At 51.0% G+C, this 24,868-nt stretch overlaps 1 protein-coding gene across 3 annotated transcripts in view; it reads left to right on the top strand.

Moving 5' to 3' along the window:
- The window catches only part of ARVCF (ARVCF delta catenin family member), a 51,091-nt gene that overhangs the window by 8,553 nt on the left and 17,670 nt on the right, over positions 1-24,868 (top strand). For all 3 annotated transcript variants that reach the window (XM_029922838.1, XM_029922839.1, XM_029922837.1), the window contains exon 3: positions 21,691-21,918. In XM_029922838.1, coding sequence (XP_029778698.1) covers positions 21,709-21,918 — 210 coding nt within the window. In that variant the 5' untranslated portion in view covers positions 21,691-21,708. The remainder of the gene's footprint in view (positions 1-21,690; positions 21,919-24,868) is intronic.

Below are 24,868 nucleotides of genomic sequence, written 5' to 3'. Positions count from 1 at the left end.
GCCCACGGCCCCTACATTTACCCAGTCCCCCTAATCTGCAGCTTGCCTCACCCATAGGAAGGCTCCCCACTATCAGGTGGGGAGATGGAAGTACCCCACTCCCATGGTGCATCTTGCCAGGTTGATGTTAGCAGTTGATGAGTTTGTTATTTCGAATATGCCTTTAGTTAAACTTTTTCTTTTCAAAATATTTTCACTCTCTGTGAAATCCTAATTAGGCCATTCATTCTTTTGAATGTACTTGCTGCTCTCTGCATTTTGCAAGATAATGAGGCTGCTGAGATGCTCCCATCCCCATGCTCCCAGGGCCTTCACTTCTGCCCTGGAGGGAGATGCTGGCACCCCCATGGGCCATCCCTGCCCCTGGGATCTGGGCCTCAATGCCTAGGGGTGGGGGGCACCAAGTATACAGATGGGGAAAGCAAAGCTTGGGCCACTGAGGAGTCTGGGATGGTGTAGATGAAGGGGTGTTAGCCCCAGCAAGGCCAGCCCTTCACAAAGCAGCATCTCCTTTCACCTCCCATCACCCCAGGCCCATGATCAAGGCCAAGGGAGGTGCCTCCTGGATCATGGTGGCCCAGGCTCCCTTGGATGTGCCTGAAGGGCTGGGAGAGCCGCAAGACTGAGCCACAGATGCCAAATGACCATGGCACCAAAGTTCCTCATTTTGCTTTAAAAATTTATAAAGTGATATGGGCATATTATAGAAAATGTATTAGATACAGACAAGAAGGAAAAGGAAATTATACCTATCACACCCCTACAAGCCCAGCATAGTTCATCCTCCTATCCTCCCTTCCCAGGAAGTGATTTCCATGTACATTTTTAAGGGGATTGGGCGTTGTGATCCCCACCCCCTACATCACCAGCATCTCCCATGTCGGTGGTGTGGGGGATGCTTGGCCAACACTGGAGAGTGGGCACCCCATTCCTGCGTAGTCCGTGCTATGGGCTGTGCTGGCCCTGCCTCTCCTGGGGCTTCTGCACTTCCCCCAGATGCCTGTCTGGCCCCCTCTGCCCCTGGGGCCTGTGTGAGCCTCAGCTAAGAGCTCAGAAACACATCTCATCATGGACTCAGGCTGTTTGCAGTTCTCCACCATCAGGGCCACTGCAGTAAATATCTTTAGCTTGGCACAGTTTTTTCTACATTTAAACTATTTGGGCTTGACCTTGAGGTCCAGGCATGGCTGTTGTGTGTGTGTGTGTGTGTGTGTGTGTGTGTGTGCGCGCGCGCGCGCGCGCACGCGAGTGCATACATGCTGGGGACAGAGCCTTGGTGGGAGTCATCAGATGCCAGTGAGGCCTGAGTGAATGGCCTAAGGGTGGGCCATGACAGCCCCTCTCCCAAGAGATAGCTAAGCCCACCGTGTTCAGACCTCCTACCCAGGGACCTGCATAGGAGATGGACCCCCCTGGGAAGGCAGACAATCTAGGGAGGAACACTTTCAGTGAGGACCCCACCCCATCTCCTGTCCCCAAGTGTGAAGTGAAAGCCCAGGTGCCCCAGCAGGCATTTGTGAGATGACACCCCTCCTGACACTGTGCTGAGGGATACGGGTGATCAGGAGGTGAGGCTGGTCCCCCAGCTCTGTGGGCACTACACCCTGTAGGTGCTAGGGCCTCCCCTCGCCCCTCTGCCTCTACCAGTCCCCCCATGCACACTTCCTCTGTACCCATCCTCCCTGATGCCCATGGGGGCCATGGGCTTGACAATGCCAGCACTTCCACAGAGGATTACGTCCACAGTGAGTCAGTGGGACCCTCCGAGAGGGCCCACTGATGGCTCTGTTGTAAGAGTCATAGGTTCAGTGATGAGTCTCTTCTGCACATAGCTGGAAGCCCAGGGTTCAAGGCACCTCAGCACCCCCACTCCGGCCCGAGGGCCACAATGGGAGAAAGGCTTTAGCGCTCTGAGGGTGTCAGCTGTGCCCCTTGGAGATGCCATGGGCTATCCAGTATACCCACTATAGGTGAGGGTGCGGCCCTGGGAACCCTGTCCAGAAGACCTGACAGGGCTGAGAGGGAAACAAGGGTGGGGAGGGGAGGGTGCAGGAGGGAGGAAGGGTAATTATGCAGGAGTATAGGAGACAGGGCAGGTAGGGATGCACGGGGAGGCGGGGGTGCAAGGAAGCAGAGGTATAGGGGAAAGTGGGGCTTTTGGGAAGGTGCGGTTCAGAGAAAGGGAGAAGTAAGGATATAGAAAGAGGGAGATCTATAGAGGGAGGGTAGGGACTAGAGGACGTGATGATCTCAGAGAGACATGGGAATACAGTGCAGAGGAGCAGGCATGCAGGGGGAAGTAAGGGCAGGTATGCAGGGAAGGCAGAGATACTGAGGTTGGGAAGGAGGTCATCAGGTGGTTGAACAGCCCTGGTGACAGTGTGTTCTATGTGCCCAGGTCACATGCTGAGCCTTCGGAGAACTGGAGCTGGGAAGAGGGCTTTTCTGAACACATCATGAGAGGGCAGGTGTGGGCCCTGGCATTTCTGACCTCTGTGCCCCCTCAATGGGCACAGACTCTCAGCCTCACTTGTCATCTGTCCAGGGTTAATGACAGGGTCATTGTCACCCAGGGTTACAGTTACCTCTCCAGGGCCCCAGGGTGTGCAGAGACATGACTAGGGCCACAACTAAGGCAGGGACTTAGGTGGGACCCAAACCATCTTCTCCCTTGGGCCTCCCAGCATGGGGGTGGGGGATTATGATGGGGGAAACTGAGGTTCATCAAGCAGAGCTGGACTCTGCTCCCAGGCCTGCCCCAGACAAGGCATCTTCCCTTTCCAGTCTTCTCAGTGACAGTTCTCTGGCATTTGCCTGTCTGCAGGGAGCTATTGGTTATAATGAGACTATTTCAGTATTTGTATTTGAAGAAATAATTCCAGACATGTATTTGCCAAACCTCTGAAATAGGGGCGTTGGTTAATTAAGCCTTTCTGCTTGCAGGGTTTTGTCTTTATGGAGCCAGGACATCCAGAGGTGTAGTGTTGCCAGGGGTGGGGGTGGGCGATTCCCCTGGGCTGTGGTGCAGGGAAGGCGGCCGTCTGTGACTGTGACGCAGACAGAAGCCTCGTGCCGCACGGGAATGGGCCCAGCACGAAGGCAGGCATGTCCCCTTGCTCCTGGTAACTCCATCCCCCTGCTGTGACTCCAGCTGCCCTGCTGGTTTGCTTAGAGTAATCCCCGCAGTCTATGGGCAGGAGGAGTGAACCTCAGACAAGACCCCAGGTCCGAGAACAGCTGCCTTGGATGGGAGGAGGGGGCTGGGTGAGCCTGGAGGAGTGTCTGCTACCCCTTCCCTGAAACTGGTTGGGGGCTGCTTCAACTGGGGCAGGGAAGCTTTTGAGCTGGGCCTGGTTTTCTTGTTCACTCGTTCAGCAAATATTTGGTTTCTCCCTCACAGGAGATCCCCCTAATGCCTTCAGGATAAAAGCCATACCTGGTCCCTGTGACAGCAGCAGCCCTGCTTCTTGCACAACCACCCCCAGACTCCGCAGACTCCACCTGAGTGAGGGTCTCTGTAGACCCACTCTCTGCATCATTCTAGATGCAGAGCTGCCCTCAGCAAGGCAGCATTCTCCTGAGCCTTTAGGAGCCTGAGGCACTCCTTTTCCTGACATTTCTCTGGTTTCTTGCAAAAATTGGCCTCAGCATAGAGCACATGCCGTGATTCCTCAGTGCAGCCCCGCCATGGGAGCCCCAGTACTGTTGGTGTGGATACTGTTTTGCAGCTGCTCATCCTTGCTTCTTTCTTGCAACAGAAACCTGCTGCTTGCCAAGTGATGTGTTGGCTGCCACTCCGCTCTGCCCTATAATCCAGCAGAGGCCAAAGTGGTCTGTGTCTCTACTGCCACCCCCACCTTTGGTACCATTTGTGGTAGCAGGGGAAGGGTTAGATTTATTGTGTCTGTTTTGTGCATGCAGGGGCCTAAGAGCTGATGACAGAGCTTCACAGTGTGATCCTAGGCTTACAGGTTAATTTTATGTATCTTTAGGTTATGTTCTCTCTGAACTCTATATATTAGAAATTTCTGTTTCTGGCCTGTAAAAGGTATTTAGAGATGCATTGGTCTTTTCAATGGGAATCTTTTTTTGAGAACTTCAGTTTATTCATATTCCTTTTTAAATTTTTTAAAATTTTTATTTGAGAGAGAAAGAGAGAACAAGTAGGGGCCAGGGACAGTGGGAGAGGGAGAGAATCTTAAGTAGGCTCCATACCTGGCACAGATCCTACGACCATGAGATTATGACCTAAGCTGAAATCAAGGGTCAGACGCTTAACCAACTGAGCCATCCAGGCACCCCTTCATGCTTTTTTTTTTTTTCTTAAACCACATTTGAGTATTCTTTATTTTGGAATTGGTTATATTGTCAATTCTCTCTGTTAAAAATTGTCTGGGTAGGGGCACGTGGGTGGCTCAGTCGGTTAAGCATCCGGCTTCGGCTCAGGTCATGATCTCACAGCTCATGGGTTCGAGCCCCGTGTCGGGCTCTGTGCTGATAGCTAGCTCAGAGCCTGGAGCCTGCTTCAGATTCTGTCTCCCTCTCTCTCTGACCCTCCTCCCCTGCTCACAGTGTCTCTCTCTGTCTCTCAAAAATAAATAAAAAACATTAAAAAAATTAAAAAAATTGGGTATTACACCTAGGAGAGCTTTAGAAATAGGCAGAGAGAAAACTTAGGGAACTTACTGCAAAGGATATTTCAGTGTTTCTTCATTCTCCCTTGGTGTGCTTGTATTCATAGTCATTCTTTATTATTTACTAATGAAAGTATTTGTTTCTTTTTTTTAAAGTTTATTTATTTATGAGAGATAGAGACAGCATGAGTAGGGGAGGGGCAGAGAGAGAGGGTGACACAGAATCTGAAGCAGTCTCCAGACTCTGATCTGTCAGCACAGAGTTCGATGTGGGCTCAAACCCACAGACTGTGAGATCATGACCTGAGCCAAAGTCGGATGCCCAACCACTGAGCCACCCAGGCGCCCCTCCTAATGAAAGTATTTAGGGGCGCCTGGGTGGCTCAGTCGATTAAGCATCCAGCTTCCTGCTTTGGCTCAGGTCATGATCTCACGATTGTGGGTTCAAGCCCCGCGCCGGGCTCTGTGCTGACAGCTAGCTCAGAGCCTGGAGCCTGCTTCAGATTCTGTGTCTCCCACTGTCTCTGACCCTCCCCTTTTTGTGCTGTCTCTCTCTGTCCCTCAAAAATAAATAAAAAACATAAAAAAAACCCCCAAAGTATTTAAAGCTATGAATTTACCTCTGAGTATAGCTTTGATTATTTTTCCCCCATCTTTATCAAGATATAATTGACATATAATATTATGTAATTTAAGGTTTACAGTGTGAGGATTTGGTACACATATGTATTGCAAAATGGTAACTATTTTGTGGTAAACACAGTAAGGTGAGTTGACATCCTTCATCCCACATAATCACCATTGCTTTGTTGTTATGGTGAGAACATTAACCAGTGACTTCTCTCATAGCAACTTGTAAGTATACAATACAGTATTGTTAACTGTAGTTACCATGCTATACATTAGATCCCTGGAACTTATTCATCTTACAACTGATAGTATATAACTTTTGACCTGCATCTCCCCATTTCCCCTACCCCTCAACCCCTGATTACTGCCATTCTACAATCCATATGTTTTTATGTATGATGTCTGACTATGTTTTTCATTGTTTCTAAATAGTCAACTGTATGTATGCTTAAATTTTTATCGCTTATCTATTTATTTAAACGAATGTTTGCATGTTCTAAGTTATTACACAATATGGCTCATTTTAAATGTTTATTTGGTAAAATACACACATAATTGGCCATTGTAACCATTCTTGAATGTCTTGTTCGGTATCACTAGGTATATTCACATTGTTGTGCAATCAATCTCCAGAACTTTTTTATCTTGCAAAATTCACACTCTGTTTCCATTAATGAACATTAGTGTACCCATTATCAGGGCCCCCCAGTCCCTGAAACCACCATTCTGCTTTCTCTATCTATAAATTTGACTACTTTAGAGGCCTCCTAAAAGTGGAATAATACAGTAATTGTCTTTTTATGACTGGATTATTTCACTTAGCATGATGTTCTCAAGATTTATCATGTTGTAGCAAGTGTCAACATTTCCTTCCTTTTAAAGGTGGAATAACATTCCATTGATAATAATATTCCCTGATCCATAAGTCCGTATCACATTTTGTTTATCCATTCATCTGTTGGTAGGCACTTGAGTTGCTTCACCTTTTGGCTCTTGTGAATAATGCTGTTGTGAACATGCATGTACAATATCTCTTCAAGACCATGCTTTCAGTTTTTTAGATATATAACCAGAAGTGGAATTGGTTGAGCATACAGTAACTCTATTTTTAATTTTTTGAGGAACCACTGTATTGATTTTCACAGTGGCTGTGCCATTTTATATCCTACTAACTATGCACTAGAGCTCCAATTTCTCTACATCCACATCCTTACTAAAACTTGTTATTTTGTGTTTTTGAGAGTAGCCATCTAATGGGTGTAAGGTGGCATTTCACTGTGGTTTTGATTTGCATTTCTCTAACATTAGTAAGATTGGGCATCTTTTCATGTACTTCTTGGCCAGTTATAGATTTTTCTTTGGAGAAATGTCTGTTCACATTCTTTGCCCATTTTTAATTGGGTTATTTATTTTTTTGTTGTTGAGTAGTAGGAGTTCTTTATGTATTCTGGATATTAATCCTTTATCAGATACATAACTTGAGAATCTCTCATTCTTTACATTACTTTTTTACTCTGTTGACTGTGTCATTTGAACAGAAGTTTTAAATTTTCATATAGTTCAATTTTTATCTATTTTTACTTCTGTTGCCTATCTTTTTGATGTCATATCCATGAAATTGTTGCCAAATCCAACATCACAAAGCTTTTCTCCTGTGTTTTCTTCTAAGAGTTTTATAATTTTGGCTCTTATGTTTAGATCTTTGATGCATTTGAGTTCATTTTTACATATGTTGTAAGATAAGGGTTCAACTTCAGTCTTTTCCATGTGGATATCCAGTTTTCTCAGCACCATTTGTTGAAAAAAACAGTTCCTTTCTTCATTGAATGGTCTTGACATCCTTGTAAAAAATCAGTTGACCGTATATATGTGAGGATTTATTTCTTTTCTATTCTGTTGGTCTTCTTGCCTTCATGCCACGACCACACAGTTTGGTTACTGTAGCTTTGTAATAAATTTTGAAAAAAGTGTGAGACCTCCAACTTTATTTTATTTTTTTTATGATTGGCTGTTCACAGTCCTTTGAGATTCCATATGGCTTCTAGGATGGAGTTTTCTATTTCTGTAAAAAATGCCATTGGGATTTCGATAGGCACCGAATTAAATTTGTAGATCACTGTGGGTGATATTGACATCTTAACAATATCAAGTCATCCATTGCGGAAGTATGAGATGTCTTTTCATTTATGTAGGTCATCTTTAATTTCTTTCAGGGGGCGCCTGGGTGGCTCAGTCGGTTAAGCCTCCGACTTCGGCTCAGGTCAGATCTCATGTTCGTGGGTTCGAGCCCCGCATCAGGCTCTGTGCTGACAGCCAGCTCAGAGCCTGGAGCCTGCTTCCGGTTCTGTGTCTCCGTCTCTCTCTGCCCTTCCCCCTCTCATGCTCTGTCTCTCTCTGTATAAAAAATAAATTAAAAAATTAAAAAAATTATTAATTTCTTTCAGGAAGGTTTTATACTTTGCAGTGTACAAGTCTTTCTTCACCTTAGTTAAGTTTATTTCTATGTATTTTGTTCTTCTTGATGTTATTGTAACTAAAATCATTTTCTGAATTTCCTTTTTAGATTGTTCATTGTTAGTGATTTCTGTTTATTGATTTTGTACCCTACAACTTGTTTATCAGTTCTGAGGGTGTGTGTGTGTGTGTGTGTGTGTGTGTAATCTTTAGGATTTTCTACATCTGTGATCATGTTATCTGTAAATAGATTATTTCACTTCTTCCTTTACAATTTGGATACCTTTTATTTCTTTTTTCTGCCACTGATCTAAGATTTTTAATAGAAGACTTAGACAGAAATGACAAAAGCAGTAACCCTGCCTTATTCTTTATGTTAAGAGAAAAGCTTTAAGTCTTTCATGATTGAGTATGATGTAAGCTGTGGTGTATGTACAGTATAATGTGTGGCATATGTAGTATGATGTCACTTTTTATATATGGCCTTTATCATGTGGAGGTAGTTTCATTCTATTCCCAGTTTGTTTTGTGTTTATGTCATTAAAAAGTGTTGAATTTTGTCTTTTATTCATCAATTGAAATGATCATTTCCCCCATTATTTTGTTAATATACAGGGTATTATGTTGATTGATTTTCATATTTTAAGACATCCTCATCCTTGCATTCAGGAATAAATCCTGCTTGGTCATGGTATATAATTCTTCTAAGATACTGCTGAATTCATGGGGTGCCTGGGTGGTTCATCAGTTAAGCATATGACTCTTGATTTCAGTTCAGGTAATGATCTCATGGTTCATGAGTTCAAGCCCCATGTTGGGCTCTGTGCTGACAGCACAGATTCTGTTTGGGATTGTTTCCCTTTCTCTTTGCCCCGCCCCAGTGTGTGTGTGCACATGTGCTTGCTCTCTCTCTCTGTCTCAAAAATAAATAAACATTGGGTCACCTGGGTGACTCAGTAGGTTGAGCGTCTGACTGCAGCTCAGGTTGTTATCTCACAGTCTGTGGGTTTGAGCCCTGTGTTGGGCTTTGTGCTGACAGCTCAGAGCCTGGAGCCTGCTTTGGATTCTGTGTCTCCCTCTCTCTCTGCTCCTTCCCTGCTCGCTCTCTGTCTCTGTCTCTCAAAATAAAATAAAGACATTAAAATAATTTTTAATAAATAAATAAACATTTAAAATATAGATACTGCTGAATTCAGTATGCTGGTGTTTTGTTGATTTTTGTGTCAATATTCATAAAGGATAAAGGTTCATAATTTTTTAATATTTATTTTTGAGAGAGAGAGCAGGGAGGGTCAGAGAAAAAGGGGACAGAGGATCTGAAGCTGGCTCCGTGCTGACAACAGTGAGCCTGATGCAGGGCATGAACTGTGAGATCATGACCTGAGCCAAAGTTGGACACTGAACTAAGCTACCCAGGCTCTCTGGTCCATAATTTTCTTTTATGGTTTTGGTGTCAGGTTAATTCCAGCTTTGTAGAATTGGGTTAGTAACTGTTCCTTTCTTGTCAATTTTAGGGGACAGTTTGAAGAAGACTGATGTTAACTACTCTTTGAATATTTGGTAGAATGCACCAGTGAAGCCATCTGGTCCTGGGCCTTTCTTTTTTGTGAGGGTTTTGAATACTGATGCGGTCTCGCTACTAGTTACAGGTCTGCTCAGGTTTTGTTTCTTCATGGGTCAGTTTTGGTAGATTGATTGTTTGGAGGAATTTATTCATTTAGGTTATGCAATTTGTTGGTATGTAATTGTTCATAGTACTCTGTTACAATCTTTTTGACTTTTAAATATAAACAAAAAGGCATACTGAACACAAGAGATTGGTAGTGTTGGGAGGTTTCTTTTCTTTTTTTTTTTTTACATTTTTCAAGTTTATTTTTATTTTTATTTTTTTTAATTTTTTTTTAATGTTTTATTTATTTTTGATACAGAGAGAGACAGAGCATGAGAGGGGGAGGGGCAGAGAGAGACGGAGACAGAACCAGAAGCAGGCTCCTGGCTCTGAGCTAGCTGTCAGCACAGCGCCTGACGCGGGGCTCGAACCCACGAACGTGAGATCTGACCTGAGCTGAAGTCGGAGGCTTAACCGACTGAGCCACCCAGGCGCCCCTCAAGTTTATTTTTAAGCAACTGCATTTGTAAAATTAAAATAGCTAGAATGTTCCTTTGTTTCTTTTCATTTTTTTTCAGTTTGTGAGTATAATTGATAAACTTGTAAGCTGTTTGAAATGCACATTGTAGTGATTGGATACACAAATACATCATGTCAGTGTTCCTACCTTCTAGTTGAACACACCCGTCATATACTTTCATGTTTGTGTGTACAGGTATCTGTGTGTGTTGTTTGGGCTTTTGTTGTTGTTGTTTGTGTTGGTTGGACTTTGTGTTTCATGGATTCATATCTAATCTCTTGTTTTTCTTGCTTAATCTCTTACACTCATCAGTCCACAGATGCACAGATATCCTAAGACAGTAAAAATACTCACCAGAAGCATCTAGCAAAGGACTGCTCGGGACAGCTAGTCATCTTAAGGCACATGACATATTGGCATTGCTGGAAAATATAGTTCAACCTCTCAGCAGCCCTTGTACCCTGAGGGGTGTGGCCTGGAGCTTCTGCTTGTGGTAGGGTGACCCCCAATTGAAATAGTTAGCTTGGACTTCTCTGGGCAGTCTGTGAGCTGCCAGTGAACCATGTTTGTTCCCTCCCAGGGAAAGATGATCATGTGAATGGCAGATCATGACCCTGAAAATTCAGGAATTTCACTATGAAGTTTCCTTAAGGAATTTCAGAGCTGGGTTAGCTTTTTTAAAGATCTTGATTTAAGGAGGCCAGGCATCTTGTTTAACAAAGCTGTCAGCAATTCCTGGTTGTAAAAGAGTGGCTGCAACGCAAGAGTCGGGTGAGTGGGCAACAGGATGTGCAGCTGACATCTGGGGCTGGGTGATGTCCAGCCCTGCCGGGATGTGGACAGCCTGGCGGAGAATGTGAACCCAGACTTCAGTGTGCCTGGGACCTGGAACGTTTGCACAGCCGCAGGTCAGGCAGGGTGGGCCTCCTTCCCACACTGCAGAGCTGACCCTGACCATTTAGGAGACTGGGGGAAATGTCAGCCTACCAAGAGCAAATTGTAGAATGCCAGAAATAGACACATCGACACTTTTCTTAGCTTGTTTTCTGGACAGAAAGCCGGCTTCTGACCATATTGTGGGTGCCGCTCCACTCTTTCTGCCTTGGGGAATTCCTGTTATGTGGAAGTTTAGTCCTGGGATCTATTTGCTACATCTCCTGTCTTCCCTCTCATCAACTTTTTGTCATCTTCTGCTGCTTTAGAAGGACTACCCTTAGTATGCTTTCTGTTACCTCACTCTGCAGATTTGCTGCCATGTCCTATCTGCTGTTTACTGCCTCTACCCTGGCCTCCTTTAAAATCTCCATGGGGTCATCATTTATGATCAGTCCTTTTCATTATGGTCTGTTCCCAGTTCATCAGTTCAACACTGTCTTCAACCTTTTGAGGACACGTATCCCTAATACTTGTGCTAATAAATATGCTGAATGTAATTTAGTGGAAAGCACCTCTTCTCAGGTCTTCCAGAGGCAGTAGGATTTGCCCCAGGGTGCTGGTGTGCTGTAGGCAGCTCTGTGCTGGCTGGGTGCTTCTCTCCAGGGTCTGTGGCCTGGCCACCCTTGCCTGCCAGAGAGAGACTTTGATGTGGACCAGAAGCTGGGGCCATTTGCAGACTGTGGTGTCACAGGCAGGTGGGGGTGGGGGGACAGCAGCCTTGCAGGTGTTCAGGGCAGTCACGGGGTCTGCGTAGGACTCTGACCCTTAGCATGACCACAATGGCTAAGGAGCACTAGTCCTCCTTTCCCCTCCCCCAGTTAGGACCTGTCTGGACTTTCAGGCTACTCACCACCCATTTTCTGGTGAGGCAGGTGAGGCCCCGCAGAGCAGCTGGATGAGCTCAACAGCAGCCACACCAGGTAGGTGGATGTAGATGTGCCTGTGGGTGCATCATACATCCCTGTGGGTGGGTGTGTGTGCTTCTGTGGGTGGCTGTTCACGTGTGCCTGCAGGTAAGTTTTAGGAGGCCCCCAAACTCTAAGTTGCCTTCTGCAGTGTTCCCACCTCCTTTTGTCAATGGTGGGACACACAGACAAGTCCAGCCCCTAGGTATGTGTGGGTGGGTGGGGGAGCCATAGGGGAAGTGCAGGGCCTAAAGTCTGTGCTGGTGGGGAAGGGGTGTGTGTGGAGTGGAGCCCCCTGCCCTTTCCCACTGGGTCATTTGCATATAAAAGGCAGGAGTTTGCTGCTGGCTGGAGGTTGGTGGTGTCTGGACCTGTTGCCATGGGCACCCCCTAGCTTCAGGAGCAGCTGAGCTGGCTCCCAGCCTGGAGAGGGGGTTAGGAGCAGCAAGGCAGGTGGCCAGCTAAGTTTCTGGAAGGGAAGGGATGTTCCCTGGGGGCCCCAGGAGAAGCCTGAGCTGGCCATGGTCACATGCTTGTTGACCCTGGGCAAAAACAAACTAGAAGGCACCTGCCCCTTTGATGCTGTGGGCCAGGAGCAAGGCTGGAAGATCCTGGAACCTCCCTCTCCAGGGCATGCTCTGCTCTCTCACCCACGCTCACCTCTGACCCTCTAGAACCAGGTGGTCATGGCCAGTGCCATCTCTTCACATCTCTCTGGAGGATCTTCCTGCCACTTGGTGTTTGTTGGTCCTGTCTCAGGTGCTGTACTGGAAAAGCCCAGCAGAGTCTCCCTGCTAGGGTCCCCAGTGTTCTTGATGAGGGAAGAAATGAGGGACCAACTTCCGCACACATCTCACTCTTCCCAGGGAACCTCCTTTAGGAGGCTGAGGAGGATCCTGCTGGGCCCCAGGCCCCATTAGTAAGGGTAGTGAGAACCAGGGCTGGGCTTTGTTGGGAGCCCCCCTCCCTCCTGGGGCCGTGGAGAAAACTGACCAGGGTATTGCTGATGATTGTCCAGTGCAGGCACATTGGTGCCTGTAAGCAGCTAGCAGGAATGTGATGGGGAAAGCAGGCAGGGGGAGAGAGGGGGGAGTATACGGGGTGCTTGTTGACTCAGAGGACACTGCCGTGTCACGGTTGGTCCTTTGGCAACCTTTCCGGGACCCACGTAGACCTGCTCACAAAGGGATTGATCTCTCCTGGGGCCAGCTCTGCCTCGCGCTGCTGCCCCGGGGCCATGATCCCCCACCCCAGTGGCTTAGTTAGCAAAGCTGCAGTGGGTCAGACTGAGGTTGCTTGGGGAGGGCTGCCCGGGCAGGGCGCCCGGCATGCAGGGGCACTGCCAAGTGCCTGGTCAGCAGCCGGCAGGGTGGCAGGGACCCACAGGCTGGGATGGGGCAGGGTTCCAAGGCTGGGAGCCTGGTAGGGTGAGCTTCCCTGTCTGTGGGGATGGGGCCCTGACAAGGCACCCTCCTCACTGGGGTGGGGGGAGAAGTGCTCTGTGCATGGTCCCTATTACCAGGCCCACCTTGCCCTCAGAGTCTCATCTTCCCTACCCTGGAGTGAACTATGCCATAGCCAGTTTCCCTCTTATCCAGGTCTGTCCTGAGGTTGCTTGTGCAGCAGGTGTGCCCTGTGCCACAGAGCGGGCCAGCTGCATTCTCCCCGGGGGCCAGCAGGCAAAGATAGAGACCCCCTATAGCAGGGGAAGCCAGGTGAGAGAAGTGAGGGACCATGAGCTGGGGTGGAGCTGGATGCCATGCGCAGCCCCCTCAGCAGACCTGGTGCCAGACTTGCCATCATCTGACCTGTCTGCCTACCAGAGATTTCCTGCACCCAGTCCCCACTGGGTCCTGAGCCTGGGTTCCCATCAGGTGGGAGTTTCCCCACAGCCAGTGCCTTTTCCACTTATCTAGGCAGAACATGTTCCTTGTCCAAACGATGGGGAAGACATGAAAAACCCTCCAGACTCTAGCAGAGAGCTGTGGGGCTCATCCCAGGGACCTTTCTGTGGGCAGCTGGGACAGGTGGCATTGGGGCAGGGGGTTTGGTTCCAGCTGCTAATCACTGGGCTCTCCCACCCTAGCTTCTTGGGCTCTGCACTGCAAGAGGGGGTATCTGGGCCGAGGGGCCCTGGTCACCCCCCAGAGGCTTATTGGCCACATGCTCCTGGGGGCTGTACCTCCACTGCCCCTCAAAGGGGCTTTGTGCCACCACAAAGAGGCTCTGTCCCTCACAGAGAAGCCTGGATGTTGCCATGGTAACAGAAGGGGCTAGGAAGAAGGGGGTCCACCATCTTGTCGGCGGTGTGGGTGACTACTGTATCCGCCTCACTACAGCCCTTGGCCTGGCTAGACAGCTGCCCCAGCTACACCTCAGTGGGGCTATCAGGACATTTCCTGGACCCCTTGACCTCTCCCGTAGGAACTGGGCTCCCAGGCTCCGGTGCCAGTCGGGTCTGTCTGCGTTTGGTCCCAGCCTGGCTGTGTGCCTCAGCCCCCTCCTCAGGAATGTCTTGGTCCCTGTGCACGCCCCTGAGTGTTGTAGGGTGGCGCTCTGAGCCTGAGCCCTCATCATGCTGCTCTGCTGTCCTTGAGATGGAGTGTGTGTTGAGGAGGGTGTGAGTGTGAGCCTCTGCAGGAAGGGTTGGGGAGCCTCTCAAGTTCCCTTGGTGGCTTTGGTGTTGGAAGCAGCCAACCAGCCACCTTCTACATAGTATGATACCCTGGCACTTGACCATTATGTTGCCCCCCTCTCATGACCAGTGAGAGTGGAGTGGGTGGCTGCTGGTACAAGCAAGGAGAGCAGTGGGACTGCCAGCCCCCCACCCCATTTAGAGCCACATGGCTCCCCAGCCCTGGGGACCTGGGCCCTTGGGGTGCCCCTGGGCTGGCTTTACGTAACAGAGATCCCAGAGGAGGTGGATCCTTGCTGCCCATAACTACACTTGGACCCTGCAGAGCATTGCCCTTGGGCTATGGCTGCAGCTGGAATCTGGGTCAGGTGCAGAAGGGACAGTAAGGGGACTGCCCTGAATCCCAGCCTGGGACCTGGGGGAGAGCTATCCATCTCCATTCCACGACTTCTGACAGAGGCAGTTCTCAGGGAACTAAGGAGACTTGGGGAGTGTCACAGCTGGCACTGGGAGCAAGTATCTGGGACCTGCCCCAGTGGGAATTTCAGGCCAACCCTTTAGGCGCCTCTCATGGCAGTCCCCTGGGCTCAGGCCTCCCACTAAGGAAAAGCAGCAGCTGGGATACTCAACCTACCTCTCCCTGCACTCCCATCTGGGTGAGGCCTACCTCTGCCACGTCCAGCCTACAGTCACCCAGTCACTCCTAACCCCAGGCTCTCAGCTCCCAGACTTCAAGCTCCCTGGGCCCTTACAGGTGTCCCTGCCTTGATGTGACCCTGAGCCTCCTGCATCAGTACTGCCACAGTCCCCTTGTCCTTCTGGACCACCTGCTCAGCAGCCCTCTGTTCTGGAGCTAAGCAGTGCTGCCTAGGACCTGGCCTGCACTTGGCCTAGGGTGCCCCGTTGGCAAAGGGGAAGAGCGTTCCCCCTCTCCCCCATCTGTTCTCCCAGCACATTCGAGTTGTCCTCCATATGATCATCAGATGGGTACCACTCGGTGCCGTGTGGACAGCCTGTGGGCAGGAGGTCACTAAGGGGCCATCTGTCCAGCCCTTACCCCTACCATGGCGTCTGGTTACTTGCAACAGTGGTGCCTCCTCTGCTAGGGAAATCTAATTTCCAGGCTAAATCCAATCATGGCTCTACCAGCTCCCTGAAAATCCCTCTGCTTCCCTTGGTCTGCAAGGGGCACTGCTCAGGCCCCTGGGGAGCTGAATTCCCAGGCCTCCTTGTTCACTTGCCAGCCTGCTGGGCCGGGTGGCTGCTTTTCTGTCTCTTCCTTAACCTTCAACTATAGCAGTAACTCAGCTCCTCCCAGAGCACTGACGACACTGGTGGGTACAGAACTTTGTTGCCCAGAGGGCCCCAGCAACCTGAAAGTCCTTTCCTTCCAATCTTTTCTCAGGGCACGTGCACACTTGATATCCACATTCATTGTTCTGCATCTTATGTCTCTGGCTACATCCTTTGTTTATAGCCTTTACTCACTTGGAGTTGAGGTTCTGGTTTTTCTTTATTTATTTGTAAGAGTACCTTATAGATAAAGGGTGTCACATTGCTGCTGGATGTTACAAAGACCTGATCCCAAGGTGTTGATGTCTTTTGGTTGTCTTTATATTTTTTTCTCTTGCTTTCTGTTATGGAAAATTGTAAACACACAAAAGTAGAGGGGCTAGTGTGACACGTCCCCATGTATCTCTTGCCAGCTTTCACTGTGATGAAGTCAAGATCTAAAAGCAAATTATTGCCTGTCTTTCGTCTGAAATGCTCACTGCTGTTACTGTAAATGGTGTCACTTTAAAAACCAAAAACAAAAAACCATAACCACAATACGTGGCACTTTTTGGGGGGGATATACAGTAATGTTTTGTTTTCACAAAGTCAAGCTGGTTTGTCTTTCCTTGGCAGTTTCTTCCACTGCTTTGAGGTTAAGAATAGCCTCCTCCTGCCTAGACACTCCAGACCCTACACTGACTTGCATGCTACATTGTAGTCCTGGGTGGGACAGACAGACAAAGACTCTGCCCTGTGTGAAGCCCACAGCCCAGGCTCCAGCCTTGGCTCAGTGCCCATCCTTGTGTGCTGGCCAGAAGCATCCCTGCAGCTGTGGGTACATCTGACCACAGTAGGGGTTACAGGGAGAAATGGGCTCCCCATGAGGCCTGGCCAGCCGTGTTAGGAGCAAGTCTCCATGCTGGCAGTGTTGAGGGTGGAAGACAATGCCCTCCCAGGCAAAGTGGGCTTTGACCCTACCAGGCCTGGGTTCTGCTTCTGTTTGCACCATTTCCTCCCTATCTAGAGGGGGGCAGGGCAAGAGGAGCAGAATGAGGTTCAACTAGTGGCCAGTCCCCTCTCTCCTCTCTTGGGGGACAGCTGGCAATGTGCCGACAGATGGCCGGCAAGGGGTCAGGACTGGCGCCCAGGCCTCCTGTCTGCCTCCCCCTGCCGTCCTGACCCTTAGGAAATTCCTCTAATTCCTCAACCCAGATTGGACTCAGGCCCCATAATTTGATTTTCTGGAGCAGGGTTTGGCTGGACTCCTTATGAGGAGGAATGTCTGGGTCAGCAGGAAGAAGTCAAATGTGGGTTTAGGTTTCAGGGGAATGATCAGCATCTCCCCCTAGTTCCTCTAATCGTGCCTTTGCTTTCCTGATGGAGCAAGTGTTTGCCACAGTCGTGTCCCAAAATGCTCAGGGTCTGGGCTCTCTCTACCCAGTAGTGTTTTAGAGTCTTTTTCTTACCCACCTGCCCACCCATTCATCCACTCATCTGACTACCCACCCATCCCCTTGTACCCATTCACTTACCCTCCTGACTATTCATCCACACACCACTTTTGTACCATTCACTGTCCATTTAGCTTCCACCACCCACCCACCACCTTGTACCCATTCGCCTGCCCATCTGACTGTCCGCCTATCCATCCACCCCCCACCCACTCATCACCTACATACCCATTCGCCTGCCCATCTGACTGTCCGCCTATCCATCCACCCCCCACCCACCACCTTGTACCCATTCGCCTGCCCATCTGACTGTCCAGCCACCTCTCCATCCACCGTCATCCTCTCACACAACCACACTCACCCTCCTATCCACACATCTGTTCACTCATTCATGCATTTCCCCTTCCATCCAGTCTCCTGTCCTTCCCATCCCTCCATCCACTAAGCAACCCACCCAGCTGTGGTCACTCCTGGAGCGTCCAGGTGAGGGCAGGCTTTTTCCAAGTTCACCACCTTCACTCCTGCCCCACACAGGTGAGGCTGGCTCTGCACTGCGTGCTCATTCCTGTCTTCTTGCTAAGTCAACTCCAAAGGCGGGTGGGCTTGCTGAGAAGCATTTCTAGCTAGGGCTGCCAAACCAGCGGTGGGGGTCTGGGTGGGGATCGTGAGGGCTTGGCCTGACTGACAGTATGGGGCCCTTGCTAGCTGAATAGAAGCTGTGGTGACGTGGCTAGAGAGGAGAGCAAGGGTCAGCTGAGACCCTGCCTGCCCTTGGCCCTCCTAGTCTGGTGCCTACCCCTCCTCAGGATTGGGCCCTGCCCTGACAACCCTCTGGGGAAATGTCTTTAAAGTCTCATGGTTGTTTGGGGCGCCTGGGTGGCTCAGTAAGTTTAGTGTCAAGACTCTGGTTTCAGCTCAGGTCACCATTTCGTAGTTCATGTGTTCGAGTCCCATGTCTGGCTCTGCACTGCCACTGTGGAGCCTGCTTGGGATTCTCTCTCTGCCCTGCCCCTGTGCTTGCTCTCTCTCTCTCTCCCTCTCTCTCTCTCAAAATAAGTAAATAAACTAAAAAAAACATATTAAAAATAATCTCATGGTTGATATTATTTTTAAATTTTTTAAAAATGTTTTTTATTTATTTTTGAGAGACAGAGAGAGACAGCGTGAGCAGGGGAGGGTCAGAGAGAGAGGGAGATACAAAATCTGAAACAGGCTCCAGGCTCTGAGCTAGCTGTCAGCACAGAGCCGAATGCGGGGCTTGAACCCACGAACTGTGAGATCATGACCTGAGTCGAAGTCGGACGCTCAACCGACTGAGCCACCCAAGCGCCCCAATATTATTTATTTTTTAATGTTTATTTCGGGGGTGTGTGTCACAGCACGATAGGGGAGGGGAAGGGAGACAGGAGACAGAGACTCCCAGGGGGACTCTACACTGTCAGCACAGGGCCAATGTGGAGCTTGAACTCATGAAATCATGAGATCATGATCTGAGCCGAGATCAAGAATCAGACACTTAACCAACTGAGCCACCCAGGTGTCCCAGTCTTATGGTCCATCTTAAAAATTCATATACAGGGGCACCAGGGTGGCTCAGTCGGTTAAGTGTCCAACTTCAGCCAGGTCATGTTCTCACCATTTGTGAGTTTGAGCCCCGCGTTGGGCTCTGTGCCGACAGCTTGGAGCCTGGAGCCTGCTTTGGATTCTGTGTCTCCCTCTCTCTCTGCCCCTGCCCTGCTTGCTCGCTTGTTCTTGCTCTCCCTTTCTTTCTCTCTCAAAAATAAATAAATATAAAAAAATTAATGTACAATTTGCTTTCCATGTCTTCACATATTTATTGTTTTAATATAAAAATAACGTTTTGAGTTACCATCTGAAAAGCTGCTCTCTGGAATGCTGGCCTGGCTCATCTATACCTACGTGTGCATAAGAATGCGTAGGCCATGTACCTTGGACCCAGGAAGGCTACCATGTCAGAGGAGTAAGCTTAGGTCTTCCCTGCTTCCTGGATGTCCTCAGCCAGCAGAGTGCCTATTGGATACCTCAGGGTTGCCCTCAAGGCTGGTGAGGTGAGGCCGGCTTCCCTGCCTGCAGGCAGAGGGGTATACCCTTGGGCTGAGGCGGAGTGCACGGGCCCCAGACCCAGAGTCTCTTTTCTTTGTGGATGGCTTGCAGGGCACTCTACCTCCTAGCTGTCTGACATTTAGGGGTGTCTCCTGGGAGGCACAGTCATTTAGCTTCAGCTGAGAGAACTGAGCAATGGAAAGGTCAGTGTGGGTTTGACCACCTTCTCACCATAGCCTTAGTTTTTTGGGTCCTAGGTGGTGGGGGCCCAGCCAAAGTAAGTGGATCTCCTTTGCAGGGACTCCTTGGACCCTAGGGTTGGGACATGCTGGAGGGTAGGAAAGCTGGAGGCCAGGACTGCCCCCTCACCTGCTCTCCTCAGGCTCTGCAACCCTAGCCTGGTTCTGCTGGGAGCAGGAAAGGGGAGCCTGAGGTCAGTCAGGAACCTGTGTCTCAGCACAAGGAGGGAGGGAAGTCACCTCCTACGTATGAGGCCCATAGGTGTCCTGATCATTACCTCCCAGGGCCTTGAGACCCATGCTGCAACCAAGGGCTTGAGTGACCTGGTTCTGCCCCATGGCCCACCTTGTGCTGCCCTACAGGGAGGAAGACCCCCACCATGCCCACTTGGAACTACCAGGTTCAGTCCATCCATGCACAAGGCCTAGTGCCTTGGTGGCACTGTGCATGGGACCATGCATGTCTGGGACCTGTGCCCAGACAGCAGTGGATGTGCACCGGAGGCTGTGTGCCCACAGCCATGGACATGCCGCACCATTTGTTCCTTATTCCCTCTTGGTCAGAAGATCCAGTCTATACCTCACTCTCTGCATTCCCCAAGCTCCTCCCCGCCCCTCATGCTTGCCACTGCCTCTCCCAGCCGGCTATGCCCACTTCACTGCCCTTCTGCTAGATCATACTGACAGTTTTATTTGCGTGACAGGTGTTGGAGAAATGAAGCTAGGCTTCTGGGACCTATGCTGGCCTCTTTCCTTCAGTGGGCCTTGGTTTCCCCTGCTTCACAGCGGGCTGGACTCTGTGGTGTCTTTTCACCTCGAGGTACACCCATACCCCTTGCCAACCCTGTCCCTGGCTCAGCTGGTACCAGTGGCAAGACCCAGCACTGACCTCCTCCTTTCTAAGGATCTGTTTTTTTTTTTTAATGTTTTACTTATTTTTGAGAGAGAGAGAGAGACAGCGTGAGCAGGGGAGGGTCAGAGAGAGGAAGACACAGAATCTGAAGACAGGTTCCAGGCTCTAAGCTAGCTGTCAGCACAGAGCCCGACACGGAGCTCAAACCACAAACTATGAGATCATGACCTGAGCTGAAGTTGAATGCTAAACCGACTGAGCCACCCAGGGGCCCCTAAGGTTCTGTTCTTGAAGCTGGCTCCATCTGGGCCAGGGAGCAGCAGAGCTGGCCCTTCAGGGGTGCTACCCACTGTGCCGTGTCTCTAAGTTCAGGCCCTGTGTTATGCAGGGGCATGGGCTGGCAGAGTCCGCTTCAGCTGGCTGGGCACAGGTCAGGAGGAGGCCCCAAGCAGGACTGGGCATCGCACCATAGTGCCTGGTAGTACGGCCGGCTGCATGGCCTGCGCCCTGCCTGCTACTGTGCGCCTGGCTCTGTGCTCCACATGCTTCCCCTGCTTCTTTTTGTTCATGAAAAACAAATACGCTGGTAAGCCAGGGAGCAGGCAGCAAGGAAAGTGCTGGCTTGTTGTTGCAACTGCCAAGTCCCTGCCACCCCCACCCACCACCCTGGGGCCCTCAGGGACAGCACTGGGTAGGGGCCCAGGCAGGCCTGACCTTGCCCACAGACTGAGCCTCAGATGCCTGGGCCCCTGCCCTCAGCCTCCCTCCAGATCAGGCGTGAGGCACATGGGCCACTTCTGGATGCAGAATCTCAACCAGGCTGTACCCAAGTTTTACTCTGCCATGTGGATAAATGCCACCCTCGCTCCCAACCAGTGTGGCTGTGAGTGGAGGACAGACTGCTGGTCTGTAGGCCAGTGTCGTTTCCTTACCTGCTTCAGTATATGGCCCACCTGGAGGCTGTGGAGTGGCTTCTCTCTCCCTGCCCGCTGGTGCACCAGCTCTGCCACAACCAGCTGTGTGGCTATGGACAGGTTTCCCAATTTCTTTGGGCCAGAGCCTCTACCTCAGGGAGGTGGGCCTGTGCTGGCTGGCCCCCTGAGTTGGGAATGAACTGGCATGTGCTATGGGCAGCAGAGGGCCTGGGAGGTCTGAGAGGTGGTCACACCAGCTCTTCCTACACTTCTCTTCCCAGAGGGCTCTGGAATACCCAGAACCTCAGGTTCTGCTGAACCTGGCAGGAAGCAGGGGCTCTCGGCTGAGAGCCCCACACTCTGCAGGGAGGGAGCCTGCTGCTTCCGGCCAGCCTCGGATTAATGGCTTTTAATTTAGAATTTAATCAATGCTACTTCTCTCTGGAGAGCTGGATGCTCTGGTCTGGGAGTGAGTCCTGCAATCTATGTGTGCAGTGGGCAGGAGGCCTGTGATGGCCTCTCCAGACCTCCTCCCTGGCCCCACCCTGACCTTACTCTGCTTTGCCTGCAGCCTGCCAGCATCCCAGTCATGGAGGACTGCAACGTGCACTCAGCTGCCAGCATCCTGGCCTCAGTGAAGGAGCAGGAGGCCCGCTTTGAGAGACTGACGCGAGCTCTGGAGCAGGAGAGACGCCATGTTGCCCTGCAGCTGGAGCGCGCCCAGCAGCCTGGTGTGGGCAGTGGTGGTGTGGGCAGTGGGCAGCCCCTGCCGATGGCCTGGCAACAGCTGGTCCTTCAGGTAACTCCCCAGTGAGTCCGGAAGAGTGAAAATGGCCAAGTTGGGAAACAATCAGAGGGCCTTGTTAGACCACAAGTCAGCATGAATTGAATGACTTGTTGCAAGACTTCCTGGGAGTTCTGAGGAGGGGAGGAAAGTGGGGCCCCAAGGGGGGCTGGAAGTCTCAGTTGGATGTGCAGGACACAGCCCAATCCTCAGAATAGCACCCTCCCCTCAAGTGAGTCCTCAGAGCCCAGGCAGCTGGGCAAGGTCTGTTCTGAGTATCTCAGCAGTCACTCTGATGACACTGAGGGTTTTGCTAGTCCTGGAGTCTCCTTGCCATGGTATTCTCCTTCGTCACATGCATCAGTGAGTCAGCCCTAGGGTAAGGCTCGAGCAAGGCCCTGGGCTCTGCCTGAAGCTCAGAGGGTGACCTGGAATCCTCAATTTCCCCACCAGCCATTGCTCTTAGACTGGGCTCAGGCCCCTACTCAGCCCCAAGATGCATGGAGCCTTGTCTGCTCTGTGGTCAGGCCCTAAAGTCAGGGGTCAGATGGCCAGGACTCCTCCCTTCACCACTGTATCCCAGTGCCTGATCTGCAGGTGGGGCGACAAGAGCATGTGGTTTATGGAGTGGTAGGCCAGAACGAGAAAACGTGGGATGCCTGGAGTTTGGTGTGATTTTTCAGTTCATATTATTATTTTTCAGTTAATATTATTGGCTGAGGCACAGGGCAGGGGTAGGAAGGGCAGAGCTGTCCCAGGAGCCTGGAGAAGGAGGCTCCCTGCGTAGTAGTCCACCCTACAGGCTTTCCACTGTTGTCCCTCCTCACTGCCAGCCCCAGAGGCCTGGCGAGTCATGGCCTACTGAGTCTCCAGAGCTTCTCACCAAGTGACCCTAGAGGGTCCTCCCAGTAGCGTTCTCAGTTTCCCTGGCTCAGCTACCTGAGCAGGTGTGGCACCATTGCCTTCCTAAACCTGGCAGCCATACCTCCTTGCAGAGTGTCCCCCAGTTCATGTTCTGGTCACTGGGCCCCAACTCCAGGGAACCAGACAGGCTGCTGGCAGCTGGGGACAGTGGCAGTCAGTGACCTCGAGGCCATTCTTCAGGCGCCAGGCACTCTATCTAGTCCTCCCAGGCCGGAAAGGGCTTTAGCCTCCAGTTCAGAGGGTTGATGCACCCACAGAAAGATGTTCCCATAGCCTGGAGCTGACCTGGCCTCCTGAGGGCCATGGACTAAAGACCTCAGGCCACCACCCCTTCCCACCCACTGCCCCCTGGTCTGCCCTTGGTTTTCTGTCTCTTGGGAGGAGATGGTTTTCTCAGGAAAACCAAAGAAAGCATGTGTTCCCAGGACTATGGCTGGACTGGCAGAGCTGATGGGGACACTGGGAGAGGCGGGGCCATATCTGCTGGCCAGGCGTGGCAGCCTTGAAGCCAAAACTGCTTCCCAGATTTGTCTCAGCAGGAGATGCCTAGTGACTTACCTGCTGAGCCCCAGGGCTGCCTGGAGCTGGTCTTCAGGGTCAGAGCTGGAATCTGTGAAGCTTGGGGCCAGTGGCAAGGCAGGTAGCTGGGTCTCAGGGGTTGAGAGGCCAGGGGCTACTGCCATGCACCCCAGGTTGTGCCACTGTCCTGGCCACCTGCCCTTAATCCTCCAGCAGGAAGAGCTCCACCCCTCCAAACAGCTGGCTGGAGCAGGGCTGGCCCTCACTGGTCCTCACCAGCCCTCACCGGCCTCTCCTCATGGGAGAACACCCTTAGTGACCTTGTCAGCCCTGGGTTAGGCCAGGGTGGGTATGCAGCTAGGGCACTAGCAGCTAGTGAAATTTGGGAGACTGCTCAAGCAGCTCAAGTGTAAGTTCCCTCAGGGGAATGGTCCAGTCTTCTGCTGCTGCTCCTCTCCCAGGTGGCTCCATGTGGCGTTGCCATGGATGGAGGTTACAGGGGACCAGTGGTCAGGTCAACTCATCCCTGTGCAGATGGGAAAACTAAGGTTCAGAGGAACATGCAGTGGACACCTAGAGTGTTTGAACATGCTGGCCACGTGGCCTATATCCATGACATGCCAGGGAAGAAGAGTGGCCCCTGGTGTGGGGGAGGTTGACTGGGTTTTCTGAGTGGGGTCTAGGGAGAAGTGGGAGGGGCAGGAAGCCCAGACCCTGCCCTCCTTTCTTGACAGACCTATGGACCTCCCTGGGCTTGTCCTTGCTATTATTCATCTCAGAGCCTAGTATCCTTATTCATGATACAAGAGTCATTCATTGGCTTGCCTTTGTAGGGTATGACCCAAAAGGACCCCCAGCCCAGCCGAGCCTTCTGTGTCTGCATTTCCATCCAGGACAGCCACACTCCCCAGGGTGTGGTAGTACTTTCAGGCTGGAGTGCACCCTGGTTTGGAGAAACTTGGATTAACCAGCCACTCTGATACAACTCCCTCACCACCACTTCCCAGTGGATCAAAGGCATGGAGGAGAGCTCTGTGGGGACACTTACTTGGGGGGCCATCATGGGGTTTGGGGGAAGGATCTGCCCTTATTTCACAGCAGTGGGAAACTGATTGGAGTTAGCATGAGCAGCTTGTACTATTGAGGATGGCTGCATTGGCCCCTGCTCTGCCAGAACTGTTTCCCCAACTCTACACGGGGAGGAAAGGGCCCGTGAATTCTTACACTAGAGGTAAAATGAGCCTGGGAAGCAGGACTTGGCCAAAGTCACTTGGCGTTGGCGGGAAAAAAAATGTCACCCCAACGGGGGGCGGGGGTGGTGCGAGGAGAGGAACGAGGAGCCCAGACCCGCTGCTGCGGAGTTCAGGGCAACCCTGGCCCTGCCCTGGCTGCAAAGCCGCGCTCCACGCGGGTAGGGGGCGGGACCTCGCCCCGCCCCATCGACCCCCGCCCCACCGGCCCCCGCCCCGCCCCGCCTGGGCGCGGCCCTGCTCCATTGGCTGCTCGCCGTGACCGCCGCCAG

This window comes from Suricata suricatta, chromosome 14, assembly GCF_006229205.1.
Source record: "Suricata suricatta isolate VVHF042 chromosome 14, meerkat_22Aug2017_6uvM2_HiC, whole genome shotgun sequence".
Taxonomy (NCBI): Eukaryota; Metazoa; Chordata; class Mammalia; order Carnivora; family Herpestidae; genus Suricata; species Suricata suricatta.
Note: the sequence above shows the minus strand (reverse complement) of the source record. Positions and strands in the feature narration are given on the sequence as shown.